The following is a 27,545-nucleotide window of genomic DNA, read 5'->3' on the forward strand; positions in this document are numbered from 1 at the left end:
AAACCAATGAAAATTTGAGTTTCTTTGTTGCGTAGCATGGGCTAGTGAAACCTAATGTACAGCCTATGGAGATCTAGCAGGTAAAAATAAGTAAGATTTGGAAGACTATTAGTAACACAGTAAATATGGTAGATCTTATTCATGGATACTACACTATTTCATAAAAATAGAACACACCTTTTTTTGTGCATACTCACTTACCAAAATAAACCATATACTGGGCCACAAAGAAAATGTTAATAAATCTCCCAAAGTAGAAACCGTATAGATAACATTCTTTGGCCAGACTGTAATTGCATTATGAATGGCTAATACATATAAAACCTCCTCCCCCAAAAGTCAAAAATTAAATTATCTCTTTGAAATAATTTTAAAGTAGAAATCAAAACTATAATGGCAGAATTTCTGGAAGGTAATAACAGAAAATGTTAATGGAACACTATGTCTCAAAAGCTCTAGTATAGAACTGAAGTAGCACTCAGTGAACACTCAAGCTTATGTACTTATTAAGAAACAAGAACAGCTAATGTAAAATTCATAGAAAATAACAAAACAATACAAAGGAAAGCAGAAGAAAACTGATAATGATAAAAGTAAAAAAAGTGAATGAATATATAGACACATGGAGAACTGATAAATATCTTTAAGACCTAGTAAATTGGGAGAAATATAAAATGATCAGCAAATATAATTAAGATAAAACAAGGGAATGTGTAAATTAAAAAAATAAGCAATGTGTTGGAGAAGTTAAAAGAATTACAGGAGGCATTGGTTAACAATGAAAATTATTTTTTAAAATGGTGTCAGAGAGCTAAAAATAGGTCAGAATGATAAAAAATTATAAGAAGGAATCAAGAAGAGAAAAATATATCCAAATGGATTGATTGCCACAGGGAAAAAAATATTAAATAGAAAAAGTTGACAAAGAACTGCTTCCCCAAAGCATCAACAGCAGTTTTACAGTTGAAGTCCTCCAAACATTTAAGGACGAGAGATACCCAAATAAGGACAGCTTCTAATTATTTTATATAAAGCCAAAACAAAATTAATTAGGAAAAAAACCCTAAATTAAACATGTCTCTAAACAGAGAACTGCAGATCAATCTCACTTGTAATATTAATGGCACAATTCTTTTTTTTCCAATTTTTAAAGTTTTTTTATTTTTTAATTTTTTAGAGAGAGAGAGAGAAAGAGCACAGGAGTGGGGGTTGAGTAGCAGAGGGAGAGGAAGAGAATCTTAAACTCCACACCTGGTGCGGAGCCCGATGTGGGGCTTGATCTCATGATCCTGAGATCATGACCTGAACCAAAATCAACAGTTGGATGTCTAACCGATGGAGCAACCCAGGCGCCCGCCGCCTTCTTTGAAGATTTTATTTTTAAGTAATCTCTACACCCAATGTGGGACTTGAACTTACAACCCCGTAATCAAGAGTCACATGGTATACTGACTGAGCCAGCCAGGCGCCCTCAATGGCACAATTCTAATAAAAAATTAAGATACAAGGACGCCTGGGTGACTCAGTTGGTTAAGCATCCGCCTTCAGCTCAGGTCATGATTACAGGGTTGTGGGATTGAGCCCCGCATCGGGCTCCTTGCTCAGCAAGGAACCTGCTTCTCCCTCTGCCTGCCACTCCCCCTGATTGTTCTCTCTCTGACAAATAAATAAATAAAATCTTTAAAAAAATTAAGATACAAAATTGAGTAGCATATTAAAAGAATAAGAGATCATGACCAAGTGGCATTATTTTAAGTATTCAAAGAGAATGCATTAGGAAATATATTAATATAATTCACCATGTATGGAGAACCAAAGGAAGAATCACATGGTCATATCTACAGATGTTAAACAGACATATTCACCAACTTTTCAAAATCAAAATTCTTAAAATAAGAGAGGAAGATTTCTCAATTTCCCCTAAATTTATTTATAAATTTAACATGATTTCACTAAAAATATAACCAACAATGTTTTTAGAATTAAGCTGATTTTAAAGTTCCTCTAGGATAATACCCATTCAAGATTAATCTGAAAAAAAATTGAAAATGAAGAACAAACAAGGGGGAATTTAAATATTAAAGCATATTCTACGGTTAAAATAAAGATAGTGTAATACTGACACATGAACAGACAGATAGATGGAACAGAAATGAAAGCCTGAAAATAGATCCAAGTATATAAAGTATCCAAGTATTATACAAAGTATCCAAGTATATAAAGAATTTTGAACATGAAATAGCTGGCATTTTAGGTGCTTAGATATTTTAGGCATTTAGGTGGGAAAATGATGGATTATTCAATAAATGTTTTGGGACAACTGAGTGGCCATCTGGAAAAAAAATTGGATCTCTACCAAACTGCTTACATTAAAAAAATTCCAAGTGGACCAAAGTTGTAAACAAAAACACTCATAAACTATTTAGAAAACTTATAAGAGACTTTAAAAATCAAATCTGAAAAAAAATTAAAAAAAATCAAATCTGAGAGAGAGGAAGACTTTCTAAAGCATGGCTGAAGACTCAGATGCCATAAAAGGAAAGCCTGACAACGTAAATATCAGAAATTTCTGTATGACAAAAGGATTTTATTAAAATTAAAAGGCAATGGGGCGCCTGGGTGGCTCAGTTGGTTAAGCGACTGCCTTCGGCTCAGGTCATGATCCTGGAGTCCCGGGATCGAGTCCCGCATCGGGGTCCCTGCTCAGCGGGGAGTCTGCCTCTCCCTCTGACCCTCTTCCCTCTCGTGCTCTCTCTCATTCTCTCTCTCAAATAAATAAATAAAATCTTTAAAAAAAAATTAAAAGGCAATGGACAAACCTTATGAAAAAGATAAATGCAATGCATATCACAAATGCTGCATTTGTTAAATATCTAAAAGCTCTTATATGTAATTTTTAAAAGATAAAATACCCAAAAGAAAAATGGGTAAAAGTCCCTAGAAAAGGTAATCCAAATGTTCCTATACACATGATGAAAAAATGTGTAACCTCACTCACAATCAGAAAAACGTTAATTAAAATACGATGAAATACCATTTTCACCATTTTGTTCTTGGCATACAAGGTTTGCTGATGTTTAGCTCAACAGTGAAATAATTTAACAACTGAATGCAGTGTAGATTAGGTATCACAAATCTACAGGTGCTGTTCAGTGAACAGACTATTTTATGTATTATATTTGGCCTTCCAAGTATAATATGACCAGGGTGAATGCAGGGTAATTTGTAGACACTGGTTTTTAGGGTGAAAACTGAGTCTTGTATGTTGTAAATGCAGGATTTTGTGTGCATGTGATTTTAGCAGTGTTCTTATGCTCACATTTAGGCTTCAAAGTATGAATTTTTAGAGTCCAAGTATCGTTATGTATTCTCTCTTTTTAAGACTTGGGATAATAAACAAGGTGGTTTGAATACACAGGTGGAGAGAGGGCACAAAAATGAGGTGGAAAATGGAGCTGGAGGCATCTATCTGTCCTTCCATCTCAAACATGCCCCTAACCCTTCATGACTGTGGATGGACGTCATATCCCATTGCCAACGTGGAGAAGCTCTTCCTTTTCTGGGCAGCTCCGTAATGGTAGCTTGGCATCTTAAGTGTGCCGTATCTTACTGGGGAGATACAACAGGACACACCTTGTATTTCCTGGTCCCAGAAATTTCAGCTTTTTAAATTCCCAAGGTAGGCCAAGTGGAATGATTCTAATTGTAGTAGGTAGACTACATTTAGGATGTGAATTTCCACAATGTCATTTTGAAACATTGTTTTTAGGATTGTGGCTTTTAGAGAAGGAAATACTCTGTACTCTCTCTACCTGCAATGTTTCTCTGATTTACTGTGATGGAAATGTCTCTCAACTGTGATAGGTGTTCTGAGAAACATTGCAACATATAAATTTCAGGGCCATAGCCATCTTAGAATAATATATATGACTCCTTCTTCTTCTTACTTCTGTCATTTCTTCCAACTGAGTCTTATTTTCTTCAGAAAACAACCAACAGTGCTCTCGCTGTGTGTGTGTGTGTGTGTGTGTGTGTGTGTGTGTGTGTGTGTGTGTGTACAAAGACATTTTGGACAGCTTTGTGTATGGATTTTGAAAACAAAATAGTTTAATAGTGTGTGAAATTTTAACTCATCCTTGTGAAAATTAAATCTATAGTATTTGACACAAGGCCTGACATGATGAAGGAGCTTGCATTCATTATTACTCTTTTTAAATGACACCAAAAATTTGAAGAGAGAGATAATGTTATTATTCCCATTTTAAAGCTAGTGAGTGTTGGAGCCAGTGTTCAAACCATATTTTTCAGATAATCAGTCTATTAAACCTACTCCACCACTCAGGGTTTGGAACCACTGAAATGTGCAAGAAGATGAAATTAGATTGCCTAAACAAGGTGACTCTACGTTGTAGTCCTGTAGAGCAAGAAAAGATAATAATGTGAAGGGAAAAAAATTCTCAATAGTTAATGTTTTTCTCAAAGGATCAATATCACTTTATATTTCAATTGATTTTGAAAGCTTTCTTCTGGGCCCTCTCTGGGCAATTAATAGGATGCCTAAGAGTTGTGGATGTCCCCCACTTGCAAGTAAAAAATAAACCAGGAACTGTTTGTGAATTGGGCACAACAGCACAAGATTGAAAGACACCTCTAGGATTCATCTGAGGCATTCCCTGACTTCTGCAGTGTGACTAAGCCATTCCTTGATTGCTACATTAATTCAATATCAAAAATCTGCAAGGAAAGAAGTTATGCATGCAGCTTCTATTTGCATTAACTCAGTTTGGAGTTCTATAACTCTGGCTATTGGGAAAATGTTCAGTTCTCTTAAGAATATAGGCTTCCACACACTGAGTATCTTTAGCTTTATCAAGGCAAAGACAAATTAAATGCAATGCATTAGCCTAGAGAGTAGGGACCTTATTCATCTTCAAATTCTAGTGATGATGCCTAACATAGAATATTAGGGATAGTAGGTGCCAAAAAATGCTTATTAAGTTGAACTGAAAAGGAGGGGGAAAAATTGTCGGGTTATTAAAGTGCAGATCAACTTGAGGCTTCATTGCTGTGTCTTACTTTCTCATTTCCTGAAATTGCTTAGCTTTAGTTTTAAAAAATTATGCGAGACAAGAAAAATGCCAACTTTTCTATGAAGTTCATTCAATTATTCATTCAGCTAATATTTATTGAATATCATGTATTGGCACTGCCCCAAGCCCTGAATGTTTTAAATGTATGCTACCAGGTTTAAATAATAGTGTGTGTAACCAGAAGAACCCCAACTGATTCCATGTAAACTGACTAAAAGTTCCTGATGTGAGAGTTTAACGGAGCTGTTGCTATAAACCCTTCATCGGATGTGCTCACGTTCTCTAATACTACTAACCAAATAATGCTAAATCTCTTAATGCTGTCATTAGGTAACCTGCACTTCCCCATTCAGAACCTTAAATTATGGAGTTAATTAGTGAGGTGAGAAAGATAGTGTTATTTGCAAGAAAGAATTCATAGACTAGTAATTCAGAAACTGGGCTCTCAAGTGGTGTCACCTCTGTCCAATCACTTAATTCTGCAGAATTAGTTTTCTACCTGTAAAATAAAATGAATTAGAAAAATATTAAAGCCTCTTTTAAGTCTGATAGTGTATAATCTTTAAGATCTAATACTTCTAAACTGTAGGAAAAAGATGAACTCTACATTATGAGTTTTGGCTCAATTCCTATTAATGAGGAAAAAATTGCCCTCTCCCTTGTTGTGATATCAAACAGATACACATACATATATACAACAGACAATTACATACATATAAAATTATTTTTAAAGTGGTCACCAAGACCACTGTTTTACAGGTGATTCAATCCTTCTGTGCTTTGGCCAAATATACTTGGTGATTTAGCTAAAACATGAACTTCTTAACTTTTCTTTGTAGATTTTCTTTTCCAGAAGGCAGAGGGGTTGAAAAAGGCTGGAGGGGCGCCTGGGTGGCTCAGTCGTTGAGCGTCTGCCTTCGGCTCGGGTCATGATCCCAGGGTCCTGGGATCGAGCCCCACATCGGGCTCCCTGCTCAGCGGGAGCCTACTTCTCCCTCTCCCTCTGCCTGCTGCTCTGCCTACTTGCGCTCTCTCTCTGTCAAATAAATAAAATCTTAAAAAAAAAATTAGTTTTTATTTTTCAAGTTAAAAGGTTTCATGCTTCAAGGAGGAGTTTAATTTGCTGTAGTTGTAATTTAGAGAGCTCCTCGGGCTAATACTGTTTAGTTTAACATAGTTTCAGTCGTGGGGGAAAAAAAAATAACGGAGGTTTTCACAATTTGGATAAAAAGAATATTGCAACGAAGAGAGAGCTAGACCGGGGGATGGCGTTCAGGACACCTGCCGATCCCTGTGTCAATAGTTGATTTCCGATGCTAGAGCCACGGGAGGCCAAAGTTCTTGAAGCGGGAAGGACTGGATGAATGCTAAAGCGGGTCTATTTCTGTTTCAGCGGCTTAAAAATATATTCTGCAGGTAGTGACCTAGCCAGATCAGCTGACTCACTTAAAAAAAAAAAACACCGCAAACTAATACATACAAAATGTTGAGATATTTAAGCCCTTAAAAAAAATCTTACACGGAAACATCTTTATCAAAAGCATTTTGAGGCCAAAAATCTGTAATGCCACAGAATCCATCACACGTGCTTGAGCACCCCCCGCTCCCCACAAGATGGGTCAGGGCTGCCCGTCACGCGAGGGCTCCAAGCATCTCCGTCCCCGGCTCCGCCCGGGGCAAGACTCCAGCTCTCACCACCAGGCGCGCGCCCGGGGTCTGGGGGCGGGGAGGGAGTGGAGGTGGCTCTGTTGGGGCACCCAATCAGCAGCGGGGCCGGGCGGTGGCGCTAGTGACGTAGGCCCCGTCTCCCTCCGCCCCACTGCGGGCCGACGCTCGGTGCCGTCAGCCACGCGAGCTCGCGCGCGCGGGGAGGGGAAGGAGGAGGGCTTTGGGGGCCGGCAGGCTGTCGGAGGGCGGCGGGTCGCGGGGAAGGGGAGAGTGAGCATGCGCAGCGGCTCCGGGGACGACGGGGGAGGTGGGGACCCGTGCGCGCGCGCACTAGCGGCCCGCCGGCGGCCGCGGGTGGAGGGGGCGGTTCCTCGAGTGTCGGCGGCCGGAGGGTGGGCAGGCTGGCGGCAGGTGCCGCTGCGGCCGCTGCCGCAGCCTCCTCCGGGTCCCGGGTTTCCTCGTCCTCGGGCGGCGATGAGCTGGGCCCCGTCGGGGGCTGCACCTGCCGTCTGCCCATCACCCGGGGCCTCCCTGCGTGACCTCGGCCTCGTCGCGTGCCCGGCCCCCGCGGCGCGGGGCTGCCCCTGAGAGGGAGCAGCAGCGGCCTCCTCCTCCCCGAGTCCTTACTCGGGGGCCGCGCAGGGAGAGCGCCCGGCCCCCACCCCTCCCCCGTCCGCCGTCCTCAATGTCTCCCCGGCGGGGAGGGGGCTGCCTGGGAGACGCGCTGAGCTGCCCCCCCCGGAGGCCCGTCGGCGGCAGCAGCAGCGCCCGGCCCGGCGTCCCGCAGCCTTCCCCGGCGGCGGCGGCGGCCTGGAGGAGCCGTGCACCCGCCGCCGCCCCCGGAGCCTCGCAGCCGCCGCCGCCACCCGGCGCCCGAGGAGAGGGCGGCGGGCGCCCCCCGGGGAAGATGAAGGCGGAGGGGGGCGACCACTCCATGATCAACCTGTCGGTGCAGCAGGTCCTGAGCCTCTGGGCCCACGGGACGGTGCTGAGGAACCTCACGGGTAATTGATGCGCCCGGGGTGGGGACGGGGATGCGGTGCCTCCCCCTGCCTCCTTTCTCCCTCCAGAGGAGGGGCCGTGCTCCTGCCGTCCCACCCCGTGCGCGCCCCGCTGGCCGGCTGGTGGTCCCAGGTCCTGGCCAGGAAGGTGTTAACTGGGTGCATTCCGCGCGGGTCCCCCGGGCGCCGACGCCCGACCCACTCCCCAGGCGCTCCGAGGGTCCTGATCGCGGGTGGAGAACCCACGACCCCCGCCTCCTGCCTGGCGCGGGGAGGGCTCCCGACGGCGGTGCCTTGTGTAGTACGTGCCGAATAGCGTTAGTGCTGAGACTGGGGCACAGTTAGCGTTGGTTTACCTCCCCCCCGCCAATCGCGCACACACACAGACACGCACACACACCCTGCTTCTTGCTGCTTAAATCCTTTTCTTTCTGGCAAATCTCAAACCGAATGCAGGACTTAAATTCTCTGTTTACAATGATTAGTTTGCTTCACCTGTTAAATTGTTGCTCTAGATGACTAATGAAGTAGGTTATAGTGGGTCAGGGGCTTGGGCCAAGATCTAGTGCATTCTAAGCATTTCAGCTTTAACCATATATTTTCTGTGTCTTATTTCCTTTTGTCTGTCTGTCTCTCCCTCTAGCCTCAAGCTGCCGCCTCTGTGACATTTGATTTTTTTTTTTTTTTTTTGCATTTCCTTTCTTCGTCAAGGCTGTCAAGAGGGAATTGGACTTAACTACATTATAATAATTAACCTCAATTTTAGTTGTAAAAGTGAGCAGTAATACTCATTTTTTATCGAATTTGTAGGTTTGGTTTGTGAAGAAACTTCTATGTTAATGTGGAAATTCTTATACTTTGACTTCTGAAATTAAAAAATACTCTCTAAAGATTAGTGGTTAGAAGAAAGATTCAATTGCAATTTGGTGAGTCAATCTCTGCTTCTCAGGGAAAAAACTTAACATACACAGGATTTTAATTCTTGCAAACGTATAAAGCTAATTTTGGTAGGAACATTTAAAATACATTGTGTCAAACTGGTTAAGTGTGAAGAGTATTTTACAAATATAACCTGACAGATTACATACACATGTGTATTACATATATGATAAATATATAATATTTATAATATAGTAACATGTATATATTATAAAATCTGGATATGGAGTTCAGATATCTGTAGAGAAAAATTTTATGGAATTTTTTTTAAGATTTTTTATTTGACAGAGATACAGCGAGAGAGGGAACACAAGCAGGGGGAGGGGGAGAGGGAGAAGCAAGCTTCCTGCAGAGCAGGGAACCCAATGTGGGGCTCGATCCCAGGACCCAAGGATCATGACCTGAGCCGAAGGCCGACGCTTAAGGACTGAGCCACCCAGGCGCCCCAATTTTATGGAATTTTCTACCACAGAATGACTTTAAAGACACTGATTTTCTTGAATGTGGCAACTATAAAATTAACATAGATTCTGGATTGATTTGTGGTGTCCTCACTTTTAATCTGTGGTTATTTAACTTGGAGCAAATTGACCTTACATTGATGGTTGAGGGTCAGGGACATGTTTTTATTTCTAAAAAAAATGCATTGACATGAAGACCGTTTCATGATTCACTTGAATTTGGAGATAGCCTACGTTATTTTACTTCTGGCTTTGCTTGTATTTATCCACTATTCATATTTCAAATGTTGTATCAATAGTGTTTGTAGGAGTGAAGTGAAAAGTAAGAACTTAATATATATTTGTATTTGTTAAGGACTGGCTTAGCTCATCATTTATTTAGAGAAAATTAGTTTGGGGAGCCATAAAGTGGTGTAAATGTACTTACACTTGGCTAGATTTAACAATATTTCTAAAATATTTACTTTAGGATTCTAATCATTATAGTGGCTTCCAGTTCTGTGAGTCAATCAGTAGGTTGATAATAGTGGTTTCAACCCAGGGTTCGCTCTCATTATCTCTTAATATAATCTTAATAATCGTCAGTCGTTTATCAGACTTTGCCATTTCGTAAAGGATATGCTGACCATCCAAAGCTAGTCCCTCAAGTGGGACAAGGAACATGGGGACCGCTTCTAGGAAATAATGAGCCTGAATATGCAAAATTCTGTTTTCAGGGTAGAAAAGGAGGAAGATGTAGGTTAGAAATATGCTTCACCAGCAGGGGAGTGTACCACATGTTAGGAATCACCTCACTTCTAAAAAAGTGGGTTCTGGAAGTGGTAACATTTGATGTGATGTGGTTCATTGTGGCCTTCTCGTGCTGGTGACCTTAGTGATCCCATATGTAGCTTGGCCGTTAGTCAAGAGATGCTTGCCACAGTGCCATTTAGAATTTGGTCTATTCAAAACAAACACACCCCTCCTAAAACAAGACTACCGCCACTTACTTCGTGAGCGCCTGCTATGTTCAGGCATTTTGCATATATTATTTCTAATCTTAAGAATAACTTTCCAAAGTAGAATTGCAGAGAAGAGAGGCAAAGTCAGTTGCCCCAAATCCTATCGCTAGTAAATGGCCGAGTGAGGCTTTCAACCCCTGTCTTTGCCCGCCAAGTACCCTTTCCCCTTTGCCACCTGCTTCTTCTCGTCCTTTCTTTAGGCAGAAGGAGTTACTTGCCTCACCCTGCTACTTCTGCTCCATGTACATGCTTTTATTATTATATTGTTTAATGACATAATTATTTGTCTCTTCTAGACTGAGCTTTTGGAGGGTGGGTCATTGTCAAAATCATGGAATTCTGGAATTCTGGCATTATTCTACCTGGCACATATAAATACTCAGTACGTGTTTATTTCTGAAATAATACTGAACATTCGCATTAAACGTTCTAGTTGCATTAGGTGCCAGGTACCTCTGTTGGATTGAATATGCTGTTACCTAGGGAATGAGTTGTTTAAGCAACTTTTATGGATAGATGTCATACCTTTAAACTACACAAATGCTTATTAAATGCACTTTTCTGTGTTAGTTACTGTGCCTTCATGTATTTAATCTTTTCAATAATGTTAAGAGAGATTATTGTTTATCTTTATGGATTCAGACATTGAAGCTAAAAATAACTTGCTCAGCTCTGATAGCTAATAAGTGAAAAATTATTACCTTTTTCCAGATTATGATAACACATTAACTCAGAAGACATGTTTGTCATCATGATAAACTTAGAAATGAAACAGGTAGAAAGGAGCATAGTGTAGAACCAAACTAATTTGGACTTAAGAAATGACTGTGTGAAAGATTTGCAGAAATCTGGTTAATAGGAACTCTGGTTAATTAAACAAAAGGAGAAAGTATTCTCATCTCTATTTTTTCTTTACACTAACATAAATAACAGGTGTTACTTATTCTTTTCTTTGTATTTTATCCCAAACAAAGGTGAAGCAGGGAAGTTTTTATATTGACTTTTTTTTTTTCCCCTTAGACACTGACCTTTAGGAAACAGCCTTGTGTATGTATTACTTTGATAGAAATATATTTTCAAAAAAGTAAAAATAAGAACTAGAAATTAGGACGGGGTTTAGAACTAGAAGTTATATAGTTTGACTCCTTCATTTTAGAAATATTGATGTGTCACTCATTAAAGTAACATGGCTGGGATCAGTTACTCAGTGACAGAGGCAGGCCTAGAGATGATGTTGACTGATGCTTAGTTCTGTGCCTTTCATTTTATTCCACATAGATTCTTAACTCAGGCATGTCTGGTGATAAATCTTAAGATACTTAAGAATAGCCTAGCATTATTTGCCCCAATGAGCCTAAGAACGTGTGAGTGGAGCTAATTTTTGTCCAGCAAACAAAAGATACTGGAAAATGTAAGATATTATTGAATAATAATTCTTTCCCCAAATTTTAATTTGCCATTGCCTGTGTAAAAGTTAGTGATCCATATTTATTATATATGTAGTTTTAGAAATCCTACCAAGTTTGGTCTGCTATTTATTTTTTCTCCTTCCTGAAGACAGTAGTATAGGGATTCCGTATAGAACAGATTAGTACCTGGAGATTCTATCTCTTCGGTTAACCACCATTGCTAAAGTTCTCTTCTGTATCTTTACTGCCCAAAGTGTGTAATTCACAGGATTCCAAAATTACTCACGGTGTATAGGTTATACGCTTCTTCAGCTTACTAAAGTAGAGATAAATGCCTTCCTTTCTTTTTGAAATAGTTTTTCTTTCTCTCCATGTGTTCTAAACCCCCCTCCCCCAATCTCAAATTACAGTCAGTATGCGTGTACTCTTTCAGTTTTATGGGTAATTTGACTTAAAAAAAATCTACAGTGAAATATATTCCTTTGCTTTACTTTTATTTTCTTCAACTACTTTGGCTCCCAATTTTGTGTTCTGACCCAAATTTGGTTGCAAAGAATTTAGAGAAGAATTTTTTACTTAGACAAAGGCAGGATCCTTAAACCTGTGGGTAAACACAGGAGTGAGGCTGGTACTCGGGAAGGGGTAATTGGTCCTTGGGAAGGAAAGGCACAGGATGGCCTCAGGCTCATCTCCTTTCTCAGTGTCAGTCGCAAATGTGGGGCAAGTGCCCCTCTTGACTGTTGGTATAGACATTGAGAAGCTGGGAATTCAAACGTGAATGAAGGTCAGATGTCTGTGTGTGTATAAAATATATATGTGCTTATTTTTATGTTATACACACACTATTATAGTTCCTTTTTAGACTTTATAGTTGCTAAGCTACTTTAGTGTTAGTGTTGATTGTCAGCAAAAAAAAAAAAAAAAGGTGAGGGGAAGTTTGCATCCACTGTACATAGTTGGAATTGTCCACCCTCACACTGGGAGAGCCAGCACCTTCCTTCAGTATGCTCCCAAGCAAGTGTGCAGCTTTCTGGGGTACCCTGCTTCCCAGCTTCCCAGTAGGTTAAGTTCTTTCTAACCTTTCTAAACCTCCTCTATTATAGGAGGTTTTTTTGAAATACAGGTGAAAAATTTCTTACTCTTTTGTGGTACAGAGCCAACTAACTAGTGCTGGTATGATTTGTACTCTATATAGGCTTTCACTTTATGGAAGTTTTGCCTGTATATCTTACTGAGAATGAAGCTACGGTAGTTTTTCTAAAACCAGAATTGTCATCTACAGGTTTTTATTAATCCCCATCTCGTTATCTTTGAATCATGCATCCATATGATTCATCCATATCCTCTGGCAATAGCAAGTCTGAGGTCTAGCTGACATTTCTTAAACCTAAAGCAATTTCTGGATAAGTCTTAGGACTGTGTAAGCTGTAATTTTGATGCTCTAATAGACTCTTAATATAAACTTACCTTTGTTTCTTTTGGTGATTGAAAGGAACGACCAGAAAAGTAAGGTAATTCATGAAGAGAAGTTAAAATAACTAGAGGTGTTTGTCTTGTAGAAGGGAAGCCTAAACAGAAGAGGAAGGGTGAGTCAGGGATGGGGAGGAGGCACTGAAACCAGGGAAGGAAGTTGGGCTTAAGAATAGTTAGATGTAAACTGCAAAACGCCTGGAGAAGACAGAGGCAGTAATCTTTTTGACATTGGCCATAGCAGCATTTTTCTAGATTTGTCTCCTTGGGCAGGGGAAACAAAAGCAAAATTAAACTGTTGGGACTAGAGCAAAATAAAAAGCTTCTGTGCAGGGAAGGAATCCCATCAACAAAACGCAAAGGCAACCTATTGAGTGGGAGAAGATATTTGCAAATGATATATCTGATAAGGGATTAATATCCAAAATATCTAAGGAATGTAAATAACACACACACACACACAAAGAATAATCCAATTAAAAAATGGGCAGAGGACCTAAATAGACGGTTTCCCAAGAAACACCTATGGATGGCCAACAGACACATGAGAAGATACGTAACATCACTCATCAGCAAGGAAATGTGAGTCAAAACTACAATGACATATCACCTATATCTGTCAGACTGGCTAGATTCAAAACCACAAGAAATAATAAGCGTTGGTGAAGATGTGAATAAAAAGGAACCCCATGCACTGTTGGCAGTGATGCAAACTGGTGCAGCCACTGTGGAAAACAGTATGAAGCTTCCTCAAAAAATAAAAATAGAAATACCATATGATCTAGTGATTCTACTGCTGGGTATTTACCCAAAGAAAATGAAAACACTTAATTCCAAAAGATACATGCAGCCCTATTGTTATTGCAGCATTATTTACAATAGATTGATGAATGAATAGAGATGTGTTATATATGTACAATGTAATATTAGCCATAAAAAAAAGGATGAGATCTTGCCATTTGTGACAACACGGATGGACCTAGAAGATATTATACTGACTGTAATAAGTCAGACAAATAAGTCAGAGAAAGACAAATACCATATGAGGATGCTTATATATGAACCTAAACCAAAACAAACCAACAAATAAAAAGCAGAAACAGACCCATAAATACAGAGAACAATCTGATGGTTGCCAGAGGGGAGGGAGATGGAGGCATGAGCAAAATACGTAAAGGGGATTGAGAAATACAGGCCTCTGGTTATCGAATGAGTAAGTTACCCAGATAAAAGGTATAGAATAGGGTATATAGCCAATGGTATTGTAATAGCCTTGTATGGAGACAGATGGTAGCTACACTTGTGAGCATAGTACAGTGTATAGACTTGTCCAATCACTATGTTGTGTACCTGAAACTAATGTAACATTATGTGTCAACTATACTTCAATTAAAAAAAAGTCAGATGTAAGAAGAGAGCCCCGAGAGTATAGCATGTTGAATTGACCATAGTATCCGATGAGAAATTTAAATAAATACCAAAATTCTAAAATAGTTATGTTCATTGAATATTTACTGCATGCCGGATACTGTGCAAAGCATTTAGCATGCATCTCTTTTCCTATAATTGAAATGACCAAGTAACTTACTGCTTTATTAAATGTATGTGATTATATCAGGTATGATAGGCTAATTGTGCTTTTAGTGGCTAAGTATTTTAGCAATAAAAGTTAATCATAGAATAAACGATGGCAGTGGAAACATTTGAAAAATGTCTCATTAGACTATCAAATTCCAGTAACCTTAGCTGAGTAGATTAAACTTGGGAGAAAAAAAGATTTTTCACCAAACTTCATACAAGTAGGAAGAACCAAACTTTTACCTGGGTCCAGTCGCATGTGTCCTTATAAATCTTGGCATATAATCTAGGAGGACTTTTTGTAAGAGTGAAGTGGTATAATAGGAGCTTTTGAAAAGCAGGGGATACCTGTATACTACTCCCGATTATCAGTGTCGTGGAACTGGATTTTCATGATAAAATTCCTCCCCTCTTCCATTCCCTACCGTGAATTACTTTAATCCAACGTAGTTTCTGAACTTTGCTGCATATCAGCATCACCTGGGTTGGGTTAAAGGTACAGATCCAGGGTCCCAGTCCGTATTTATGGAATTAGGATTTTTGAGAACAGGGTCTAAGAAGCTACATTTTTAGCTAGTTCTTCTGGGTGATTTTGTTATTGAGAGCTCAAGGATTGGGAACACCCGATTTTTTAAAAAAATTTTTTATTGTTATGTTAATCACCATACATTACATCATTAGTTCTTGATGTAGTGTTCCATGATTCATTGTTTGTGCATAACACCCAGTGCTCCACGCAGAACGTGCCCTCTTTAATACCCATCACCAGGCTAACCCATCCCCCCACCCTCCTCCCCTCTAGAACCCTCAGTTTGTTTTTCAGAGTCCCATCGTCTCTCATGGTTTGTCTCCCCCTCCGACTTACTCCCCTTCATTCTTCCCCTCCTGCTAGCTTCTTCTGTTTCTTCTTTCTTAACATATGTTGCATTATTTGTTTCAGAAGTACAGATCTGTGATTCAACAGTCTTGCACAATTCACAGCGCTCACCATAGCACATACCCTCCCCAATGTCTATCACCCAGCCACCCCATCCCTCCCACCCCCCACCACTCCAGCAACCCTCAGTTTGTTTCCTGAGATTAAGAATTCCTCATATCAGTGAGGTCATATGATACATGTCTTTCTCTGGTTGACTTATTTCGCTCAGCATAACACCCTCCAGTTCCATCCACGTCGTTGCAAATGGCAAGATCTCATTCCTTTTGATGGCTGCATAATATTCCATTGTGTATATATACCACATCTTCTTTATCCATTCATCTGTCGATGGACATCTTGGCTCTTTCCACAGTTTGGCTATTGTGGACATTGCTGCTATAAACATTGGGGTGCACGTACCCCTTCGGGTCCCTACATTTGTATCTTTGGGGTAAATACCCAGTAGTGCAATTGCTGGATCGTATGGTAGCTCTATTTTCAACTTGAGGAACCTCCATACTGTTTTCCAGAGTGGCTGCACCAGCTTGCATTCCCACCAACAGTGTAGGAGGGTTCCCCTTTCTCCACATCCCCTCCAACATCTGTCATTTCCTGACTTGTTAATTTTAGCCATTCTGACTGGAGGGAACACCCGATTTTTAAAAAATTGTTTTTTGTGATCAATTTGTAGCTATATTGTGATATATATAAAGCAAATTAATATAGGGAATTTGGTATAACTAAAGACTTATTACGTTTTCAATATAAACAACTCATTTCCCGGAGGATGCTCAAACCCAGTTTTAAAAAAGTGACTATCTTTTAATACTAGTTATTAATATTATTTTAATATTTTTAGTATTTTAGCGTTGTCTTTATATGAACTATTAGCTATAGAGAATAATTCCTATTAAATGATCATATTTTAAAAATTCAGTATGGCTTAGCTACATTAGATCTGAAGTATATGGGAAAATTTAACATTAGCAATATTTATGTAAACACTTAGATAATGTGCAGTCATTCGAATTTTCCCCTCCAGAATAATTTGGATTCTGTTCAGATTTTTGTATGCAAATAAAGAGTCTAAAAAAGCAATAGGATCCTTAAATTTATGGGTCAGGAAACTGAGTTTTATCCTTGACTGCGACTAACTGGTCGCACGTTAGGCAAGCCACATGGTTTCCCAGGCTCGGGTTCCTCATGTGGAATACAGTCTGATGCTAGCCATTCTCATGTTGATGTTAAGGGAAAGCTGATTTAGAAATCAGAAAGTTCCGAGAGAAAAGTTTAGTTAACTATGAGTTACGAAAAATGCTTACCATTTGCACGTAAAAATTAAAAGTTTACTCTTTAAGAAATTTTCTTAAGTGGTGCTTCCTCAGACTTAATAGGCTGATTCGTAAGGTGAGGCCTAAGACCTAGAAAATCTTTGTTCTCTCAACAGCATTTAATAGCTCTTAAAGATTGGGCCTCCTTAAAACTTGGTTTAGGAAACTCTGGATTCAGTATCTGAAAGGATGTCTTTGTTTAATTTTGTCTTGTTTATCCGTGTGTGGTGTAACTGCTTCCTCAGGATTACTGAGGAGCAACAGTTCTGACCATGCATGTGTATTACTTGCTAAATTTTCTTGGTTGTGCTTTCACTTTCTGATCTGTCATTCATTTAGTCCTGTATTTAGATTTAACTTTAGGAATTTGTTACATCCAGAATTTCCTTGTACGTTATGCTCATTGATGTACAAAATTCCTTTTTTCACTGTTCAGTGTCAATATCCCTTGGAAATACTATGTCATGAGATTGTAAAACATTTTATCAATTGCTGACAAGATTTTTTAGATCAGTGACTGATTCAAACAAACATGTTGTTACTGACTTTTTTTTTTTAGTATGACATGTATTATTTAAGATACTTGAGGGCATACAAGTAATAACATTGAAACCATTGTATAATGCTGTTATAATTTCATAATAGATTCAGATTTTGGCATTTAATTCTTATACTTTTGTAACTGAGTAGTTAATCAGTTATGAGGAAGAACAAGTTGAATGACATCTTTTAGGAAGACAGTACTATGGCTTGAATATAGAACAGTTTTTGAACTATTTTAAATAGCCTTAACCTGATTTCTTTAAAGCAGTGATATTCTGATTGTTTTAAATTAAAAAAAACTTGGTTTTTAAAGAAATTTATTTTACTACTCAATGATAAGCACTGTAATTTACAGTTTGAAATTATATAATTAGCTGGCAAAAGGGTAATTTAGTGTAAGTGGGTAATAAGTGTTGCCATAAGCTTTGAGAAAGGCAGTGAATTAAGACAACCCTTGAAAGTATCACCATTAAAGTTAAAAACTAGTGTTCTTGCTCTCTCTAAGCAGAAGCAGAGAGCTATTATTTACAGTAGCTTCAACTTCTATGTTAAATGAGGTTTCAAGTGGACAAACACAGCAACTTATTTTTAAATCTGGTTAATACTACCGATAAGAATGATTAAAAATAAGAAAAAATGTCCTTCACATTTACCTTCATTTTAACTTTCTTTTTTGTTCATTTCTTCGTATAGAGTTAAGCTTTTATCTAATATCATATTCCTTCTGTCTGAAGAGCTTCCTTTAGTATGTCTTGTAGGTCCACCGGCAATTAGTTCTCCCAGCTTTTCTTCTTTCTGAAAAAAGTCTTCATTTCACCTTCAGTTTTGAAAGCTATTTCTCTGGAATATAGATTTCTGGCTTTACAAGTATCCCCCCCCGCCACCCGCCGCGTTCAGTCTTTAAAAAACTGTCACTGTATTGTTTTCTGGTTTGATAGGTTCTGATGAGAAGTTTGCTATATTTTTTATCTTTGTTCCTCTATATGTAAAGTGATTTTCCCCTCTCTCACTACTTTTAGTATTTTCCCTTTATCTTTGATTTTTAGTCATTTCACTATGATGTATCTAGATACGTGTGTGTGGCTTTTTATTTTCTTGTGTTTTGGTTATTTTGGGAAGTCTTTATCTTGCTTGAGATTCTCTGGGAGTCTTAGATTTGTGGTTTGATATCTTTCATTATTTTTAGAAAACTTTCGGCCACTATCCCTTCAAATATTTTTCTTCTCCATTCTCTTTTTCTTCTCCTTCTGAGACTCCAATTACGTGTATGTTAAACCATTTGAAATTGTTCCATAGCTCTTAAATGGGTGATTCCCTTTTCCCCGTACCCTCCTCCTTTTGTCCTGTTCTTTTTTTCTCTCATATTTTAGTTTGAATAATTTCTTTTGGTCCTTCTTTAAATCTACTGATTCTTTGCTTAACTGTATCCGGTCTGTTGGTGAGACCATTAAAGGAATTTTTTTATCTCAGATATTATGGTTTTTGTTGTTAACTTTTTAAAAAATTTCTAGCATTTCCATTTGAATTTTACTTGGAATTTCCATTTTTCTGCTAAAATTCCCCATCTGTTCATGTGAGTTTTCCACCTTTTCCACGAGAGCCTTTAACATGGAAATTATAGTAATTTTAAAGTCCCTGTCTGGTTGTTGTAAAGTCTGGGTCATTCCTGAGTTTGGTTCTATTAATTGCTTTATTTCTTGACAGTGAATTGTTTTTCCTATTTTCTTTACCCTCATTCCATCTCCAATATGTTTATCATTTGGTTAAATTAAACTTATTTTTAAAAATTCATATGTGACAGTGAATCCTCTTGGGACCTTTCTTGACATTGTCCTTGTTCAAGCCTCTGTTCCCCATAACATCAGCTACATACTGTGCTCTGAAGAACCTGAGGTATTAGAATATATGCCATTGAAGTATCATTAACTAAACACTCAAAGTGTCAGCTCTTGCTAATATATAGAAGTACTATGTTAAATTAATTAAAGTGCTACAGTAAATATTTTCAGCTATGCAGGTCATATGATCTCTGTCATTAACTACTTAGCTTTGCTTTTATAGCATGAAAGTAGCCATAGACAGTCTGGATGAGTATGACTATGTTTCAGTAAAACTTTATGGGCACTGAAATTCAAATTCTGTGTAATTTTGATGTGTCATGAAGTATTGTTCTTTTGATTTTCAACCACTTCAAAATGCAGAAACCATTCTTAGCTCACATACTATATATACAGAAACCGGTGGTGGGCCAGCTACAGCTCATGGACCCTACTTTGCTGACCTCTGATCTAGGGGACTTTTTCAATTTATAAGTGCATCATCTTTCCAAGAGTCTAATAAGCCACGTATGTGAGACGCATCCCCAAACTGAGAAGTCATTGATGTTGGAAACTAAGGGGAGTGATTTCCACACTTTAGATTTGCTGGAATGAGACCAAAGCTTGAGATAATCTAATGTGAACACAGACTATTTAAACATACAACGCGGACCATTTCTATAAAGAAGGTAGAAATCATGAACAGCTTCAACATATGGTCTTACTGGCATGGTATTTTCAGCTTGAGGCTTAGATTATATTGAGCACACAGTAAGCGTTCAGTATCTGTTAATTATTTTATTAGAAGCGTGAGATATTCTCTAGAGGATTAAAAAATACATTTAGTGTTTGTCTAATGAGACGGTTTTGTTGTTTTTATGACTTTTGGATTTTTTAGTTAAGTATCTCTTATGTAACTTTAGCCTAGAGTAGTGATTTCTATTTCTATGGCATGTTGTAGTTATTTGGTAGAGTTGACAAAAATGTTGTTTAGATCCCACCTCCAGAGATTGCTTTAGTTTAGGGTAATTCTTGTGAGCTGTCTGGGTTGAGAACCTTTGGCCTAGTAGAGCATCTTCTTTGATGAATTTTAGAACGAAAAACTATTTTTTAAAGACTATGTTTGCAGCAAAATTAAAAAAATACATTTTTCAGGCAGGTGCTGAAAAATAAAAAGTAAAGAATGTATAAAATAATATCACCCATCTCTTATCTTTAAAAAATAGCCATTGACAAGTTTTCTGTTTGTGCATTTTTTCTGTACATAAACAAACATTTTTAAGCAAATAGGATTGTACAGTATGTACCATTCTTTGACTTGTTTTTACTCATTTAATACATTTTAGACAACTAGAGAAAACCATTTCTCATAAATAATTTTGTCCAAGGATTAAAAACAAAAGCACAGAAGATAATTTTTGAGCAACTTGGCAACGGGAGCTGATGAGAGATACAGATTGGGAGCAAGGCTATTTCTAGTATTGTTTGGAGGCCGGGACACATCACAGTTCTCCGGTGCAACAATCCAGGCAAAATTTGTTTAGAATGAAGATTATGGACAGCCTTGAATAGGGAAAAATAACCAGAGGACATTATGAGAGGTGCCCAGGAAAAACGAATATTTCCTTCCAGTGAATTAAGGCGAGTGTGTGGATGGCAGGCTTCAGAGTTTTCTGTTTCATGCATTGTATTTTTTAAATTTTATTTTGCATCTTGTTTAGCACTAGCAAAGTCTCCCTCTGGCCTGTCTTCCTTTCACTGTTGCTCAATTGCTGGAAGCTTGGATTAGGTGGGCTGTGGGGTGGACAGGGACCCCTGGGCCTGTGGATGTCCACATTAACTGTATGGCCTAGACAGTTGAAGAAGAGCTGGTATTCCATGCCTGTCCTCTTAGCACCTGTCCTTCCTCTAGGGCTCCTGGACATCTGTTCCTGCTCTGCTCTTAGGGTCCTGCAGTTCTCTTCACCTGAACTAACCGGGTAGGTTTCCTGTGTTTGCCAGTAGTGAGCAGGGCCTAAGACAGACTTTGTTATGCAGAGCAGATCAAGATCTTCAGAGGCCCTGCCCACGGACCAGGTTGTGCGTATCCATCAGGTAATTCACAATCATAATGATAACGTGAAACCTAAGTTAGCTATAGATATTCTTAGCAGAGTTCAATTTTTTCTAAGATAAATAATATAATTTTTTAAAAAAGAAATATGAAAATAAATTTGAGTTTAGGTAGTTTGTGCTCAGTCTGCTTAAGGGATAACTCTGGCCTGGTCACTAGAGGACTATTTGAGGTTTTATTTTAGTTGTATAATTCTTTGATATCTTGGGGCCTTATGAAACATTAAACTTAAAATTTACATTTCCAAATGCTCAAGCAGAGTTATTGTTGAGGCCAATAACTATGTATTCACTAAGCAAACACCATTACTTATAATGTCAAATAATCCCTCACTCATAGTCTTAAATATAGTCAAGAATTTTTTCACTCTATTTGTATTTCAAGGACAACAAAGAAAAGTGCTTTCTGGGGTAGATTGGTAAGCTATCAGAAGTGGGCCTGGGATACGAGGCAGATGATTGAGTACGTGCCTGTTGCTATGGAGCCTTTCTTATCTCAGAGCTCCCTTGATGAAAATGCCTCCATATTATTATTCCCTTATATTCCCCCCTTGAAAAATTACATCTTTTAAAATAGAAATATCTTCTGAGCAGGTTAAGCTTTTTTGTCCTTAATGCATTTATTATAAATTGAAGCTATTTGTTTGGGAGTGACAGCATGAAAACATTCTGCTGAAAGCTGGAAGAGAAAAACCTTAAAAGGCAAGCTTTGTCTCCTTTTCCTTAATGACCAGCACCTGTCTCTTATGCCATTGAGAAGCATGCGTGGTCCTTCAGCACACATTGGAAAATATACCCAATGTCCCTTCCTTCAAATGATTTCACATTAACTGCGTCCAGTCTAAGTGTTAATTCTTAAGAATTTGGCAGGCTGAAAATGATTTTATTTTTTAAATCTGTTTTCTGTGTATCCTCCCTTTTTAAAAAAAATAAACTTTTTACTTTGAGATGATTGTAGATTCACATGCATTTGTAAGAAATAATGTGGAGGGAACCCACGTACCCTTTACCCAGTTTACCCAATGAAGACATCTTGGAAAACCACAGTGTAATATCAAAACCATGATACTGACATTGATCCACCAGTCTTATTCAGATTTCACCAGTATTACTTGTATATATGTACTAATTTATGTGTATTTGTATTTATTTCTGTACAGTTTTGTCACTCGTATAAGTATCCGCCACTACAGTCAAACTAGAGAATAGTTCCATTGCCCCAGAGACCCCTAGTATTTACCTTCTATCCACACCTTCCTTCCTTCATGAGTTTTTTTTAAGAGTTCATTTATTTATTTATTTATTGGAGAGAGGGTTGGGGAGCAGGGGGAGAAGGGCGAGCAGACTCCCCGCCGAACGTGGAGCCAGACGTGGGGCCCCATCCCAGGACCCTGAGAGCATGACCTGAGCAGACATCGAGAGTGGGGCGCCTAACCGGCTGAGCCACACAGACACCCCACTTCACAAGTCTTTTGCTTGTTTCTTGTTTATGGTCATGACTTAAAATAATTATCTTTGAAATTTATATCCATACTTTAAAAAGTTTATTTTTTTAGTGTGGTTAAAAAAACACATAAAATTTTCCATCGTAACTATTTTAAGGGTATAGTGCAGTAGTGCTAAGTACCTTCACTTTGTTTTATAACAGATCTTCACATCTTTTTAGTCTTGAGGAACTGCAGTTCTGCACCCATTTCCCTCTCCCCCAAGCCCCTGGCAACCATCATTCTGTGTTCTCTCTGTGAATTGGACTGCTTTAGGTACACCTCATGTGAATGGAATCGTACAGTATTTATCATTCTGTGACTGGCTTCCTCTACTCAGTATAAAGTCCTCACGGTTCAGCCCTGTCATAGATGTCCCCGGGTTTCTTTCCTTTTTTAAGCTGAATAATATTCCATTGGGTGTGCCATCCGCAGTTTGCTCATTCGTTCATCCGTTGGTGGACACTCAAGCTGCTTCCCTTTCTTGGCTATTGTGAATAATGCTGCTAAGAGCATGGGTGTGCAGATAGCTCTTTGTGATCCTGCTTTTAATTCTTTTGGCTATATATGTAGAAGTGGAATTGCTGGATCATATGGTAGTTCTTTTTCAAAGTTTTTGAGGAGCCACTGTACTTCTCCATAGCAACTACACCATTTTACATTCCCATCAGCAGTGTATATATGCAATGATGTTAGGATAAATATGTTTTTATTCACCCATTTTTGTTCTCTTTATTTCATGACTGTTTTATTGACCTTTCTTTTACACTTGATAGAGAGTGAATACTAGTACAGATGGCAGATATTTTGCATTACAGAATGTTTGCATACCGAGGATGATCCTTAAGGTGACATCCCCACATTTTGGAGTCCACTCTTTCAGCTCTAAGTAACAGAAGACTTCCCTGAACTAGTTTACATAAAAAGGAATTTTATTAAAAGGAAGCTGGGATGTTACATTGAAACTAAGGGTAGTAATGTGGCAGGCCTTAGAAATCACTGGAATGAGGGATTTGGTTGTCTCTTGTCTTTGATGGATACATTTTTCTTTCATCCTGTTCCGTGGCTCTCATCATGTGATGCAGAAATGGCTCTTCACAAATCCTTCAGCCACCTAAAGACTGCAGGGCTCCCTCAGGGCCCAATCCAGAATTCCCAGGGGAGGGGAATGATCGGCCCAGCGGGGATCAGTTGCCTCCCCTGATGGACCTCACCACAGGCCTGGGCAGGGAGATGGAGTCAATGCAAAGACCTGGCAAAGCCTACAGGAGCTGTACGGGCTGACTGGGAGGGCGCAGGTGGCCAGAAAAAAGGGAATGAGTGCTAGAGAGACAATGGAAGGTGCGCTCATCCACCGTAAACTAAACCAAATGAACAGTAACTGAGGACCCTTTGAAGAAAGAACAACGGAGCTTGGAAAGGTCTGGGTAAGGACTATTAAAATGACCCGAGAAAAAGAATTAAAAAAAAAATTCTGAGTGATGCTTTAGTATATAAAGTTGAGAGCCAAGAGGGGAATTGCCTGAAATTCCTAAAATCATAAAAGATGAAATTGTTCATTTCTGGAACAACTTGAATTAAGGAGTAGATTTCAAAAATGTCTTAACACTATTATTTAGTGTAGAAAATAGAAAATCGTATCTCAAACAGCAATTAAATAACTTTATTCCAAGAGATTTGCAAATTAATTAGGGATTCGTTAGACACGTTGATGGATTATAGCTATATGATGGAGACGTTTAGAGCCAATCAGAGGGTATCCTTAATATTCTGAAGTTCTGGAACTCTTTCCCCATCGAGCGTCAGCGATGATGATCATCGTTAACTTTCATTTAGTGTTGCTACGTATGAGGCACTGTACTGGGCATTTTTATATCCTTTATCTCATTTACCCTTCCTCCAAACCCTGGGCGCTCCCTATTTGTTAAACCAAATTTTCTAGGATGTTTTCAACAGAATTATTAACCCTTTGCTTTTCCTTTCAGAGATGTGGTACTGGATCTTTCTGTGGGCTCTCTTCTCCTCTCTGTTTGTCCATGGTGCTGCGGGCGTGTTGATGTTTGTGATGCTGCAGAGGCATAGGCAGGGGAGAGTAATCTCGCTCATTGCAGTCAGCATCGGATTTCTGGCTTCTGTAACTGGAGCAATGATTACTAGTAAGTTGATTTCGTTTTGTTTAAGGACCTGATTGTATATGCACTTTATTCTTATGATGACTGTGACACTAGTGTAATCTCCCACGGAGGATATTTTCAGCACTGACCACACTTCACCTGGAAGGTAAAGACCAGTTCATTTACTCACTGAACGGATAGTTTTTGTATTTCTCTGTGAAGACTCGTTGTGCAAGGTTCTGTGGGAAATAGAACAACTTGTAAAAATTGGCAAGGGGCGCAGAAATCCACGGGGAAATTTATTTTCTAGTGGACATAGTTTTTGCTTTAAATGAATTCTGAATCTAGTCAGGGAGAGAGGTAGGCACACAAATTGCCAGTGATAATTGTCATTTAAAAAAGTGAAAACATAGCCCGTAGGTCCTCGATGCGATCTGCCTGGGTCTACAAAGTAAAATCGCACTTTCTTCTTAAACACAAACTGTTACAGCACAAATCTCCCCCGACCTACTAGAGATCAGCCCCGTGAGAGTACCCTCGAGCTGTGTGCGGCTCGTCTCCTGTGCCGCCCGAAGTGCACCGCACTCAGGCCTTGGGTCATTCCCTCTGCCTTTTCTTAACCCCAGACCGGGGCCCCCACTCCACCTTGGGTTCAGAGACGGTTCTAGTTTCTGCTGTGTTGGGTGAGCCAGGACTTAGATGCGTCCTGTTGAGACCCGAGGGTGCTGCGGCCGCTTTCTGGATGCAGTTCTAGCTGCTTCTCCATGCTGCTGGTGATTTCTACCACAGCCAGGGTAGTGGAGGCTGATGCCGCCATTCTCTTCTGCCTGGCACAGCTCACTGCTGCCACAAGAAGGACATCTTCCTCTCTGATTGGTTCCTAGCCCCCCAGATAAGAGTAAGTCCTTTTCCCCCTGTAGTTCCAAGGCCTCCTTTTGTGTGGGACAGTCACCTTTTCCCGGAGGGATTGGCACACCTTGCGTTGGGAGGAAAACCCCTGTCCCCTCGTTTCTGTGTCTGTCCTGACACTGACAGGACATTCATAAAATAGTTGTGGGACGACGTAGAACTGTGATTTTTATTGGGACCTAAGTGCATGGAGACGTTAATTTGGGAAGAACTGGCATAGTAAACTGCTCCACCCAAGAACATCTATTAGATTTCCCTGTAGTCATCAGTTTTTTCATCCTTTCTTCAGTCCCCGTTTGGGTTTTCCGTGTCACTCCGTGTTAGGTTTTGTTGTTGCTGCATGCAGCCTGTAACCTTATCTGTCATGTCATACCTTATCAAAACCTCATCCATTTTGCCATCGATAGGGTTTCAAACGAGTACTCAGGTTTAGCCGAAGCACAGGCTATGCATAGTGAAGGTGGAGATTCTGCTGGAGAGACAGAGTGGAGCCAAATCCTAGAGGGTCTTAGAAGGTGAGCCAGAAAATTTGGACTTTTTTCCTGCAGGCCGCGGAAAACAAGTTAAGATCGTTTTGAATGGGGTTGGCAAGGGACAAAGCAGGCCAATGGAAAAATTTGTTTTAATAGCTGAATATAGTTATATGTAAAAAAACCAAGAGAAAACTCTGAAAGCGCAGGGACCTCGTCTGTCTTCACCACTGCTGTATTCCTAACAATAAAGCAGTACCTGCATCGTAACAGATACTCAGAAAATACTGGTTGGAGGGATGGGTGGAGTAGGGGAGGAGGTGCAGAGGAAAGAAAGGAAGAAACGGGGGAGGGAAGAAGGGAGAAACTGGGGAAGGGAAGAGGAAAGGAGGCCTTGCCTGTGATCTGAACTTGAGCCTGGGAGCTGAACTACTCTTGTAGTTCATGTGGTTAGACATGAAGTAAGGACTATGGGAAAAGGAAACAATCCGAATTAGTTTCATTCACTGTGGTGGCATACAGAGAGGCTTGAAAGGGACTGCCAGTGTTTTTGATGGGCCCCACTGCAGAAATTGTGAACCCATGAACAGAGGATGAAAGAAGGAACAGCCTGCTCAGGAGTTGAAAGTAGTATGCGGATATGTGTATTTATTGGCAGAAATTATTGTAAAAGCTCAGAGAGCAGGAGAAACGTCACTCTCCTTCAGTTAATCTCTAATGATGCACTTGTACATATATTACCTAGTTTCAGTTCAGCCAAGAATAAAATAAGCCAGTGATTTTAGAATCTACAGTGTTATATTTTAAATCCTTAAAAAGATAAGTCTGACATAATTTCAAGTAAAAATTCATATCCAGGTTAGCAATTAAAATTTTTTTCTGGCTAGTCTTTTGACCTGCAGACACTTAAATTAAGAAAACTAGCCATAATTAGACTATATTATCTATATTTAATTTCTTAATGCAGTTTGTGTCAGTATGCTCACAACTGTGTATTCAAGTCTGCAGAAGATTGCTTCATATCTCTTCTGAATAAGATATTGACTGAATATAGACACATACCTATTATATTTTGCTCCTTCTTAGGTTTTATTTCTGATACAGTGATTTTCCATTTTAGTTGGTTTGATGGTTAATACCAAATTGGGAGAAACTGGCTGTCTGTATAGTGCCATCAGTTGGCATTATATACCTGACTAATTTTAGCAAATCTGAAGGTATAAAATGTT

At 39.3% G+C, this 27,545-nt stretch overlaps 1 protein-coding gene across 2 annotated transcripts in view; it reads left to right on the forward strand.

The window, feature by feature from the left end:
• The first annotated feature begins 7,424 nt into the window (after window positions 1-7,424).
• TMEM170B (transmembrane protein 170B) overlaps window positions 7,425-27,545 on the forward strand; it is a 30,579-nt gene continuing 10,458 nt past the window's right edge. For both annotated transcript variants that reach the window (XM_027602817.1, XM_027602818.1), the window contains exons 1-2: window positions 7,425-7,762; window positions 24,809-24,979. In XM_027602817.1, the coding sequence (XP_027458618.1) occupies window positions 7,444-7,762; window positions 24,809-24,979 (490 nt within the window). In that variant the 5' untranslated portion in view covers window positions 7,425-7,443. The remainder of the gene's footprint in view (window positions 7,763-24,808; window positions 24,980-27,545) is intronic.

This window comes from Zalophus californianus, chromosome 7 (genome assembly GCF_009762305.2).
Source record: "Zalophus californianus isolate mZalCal1 chromosome 7, mZalCal1.pri.v2, whole genome shotgun sequence".
NCBI lineage: Eukaryota > Metazoa > Chordata > Mammalia > Carnivora > Otariidae > Zalophus > Zalophus californianus.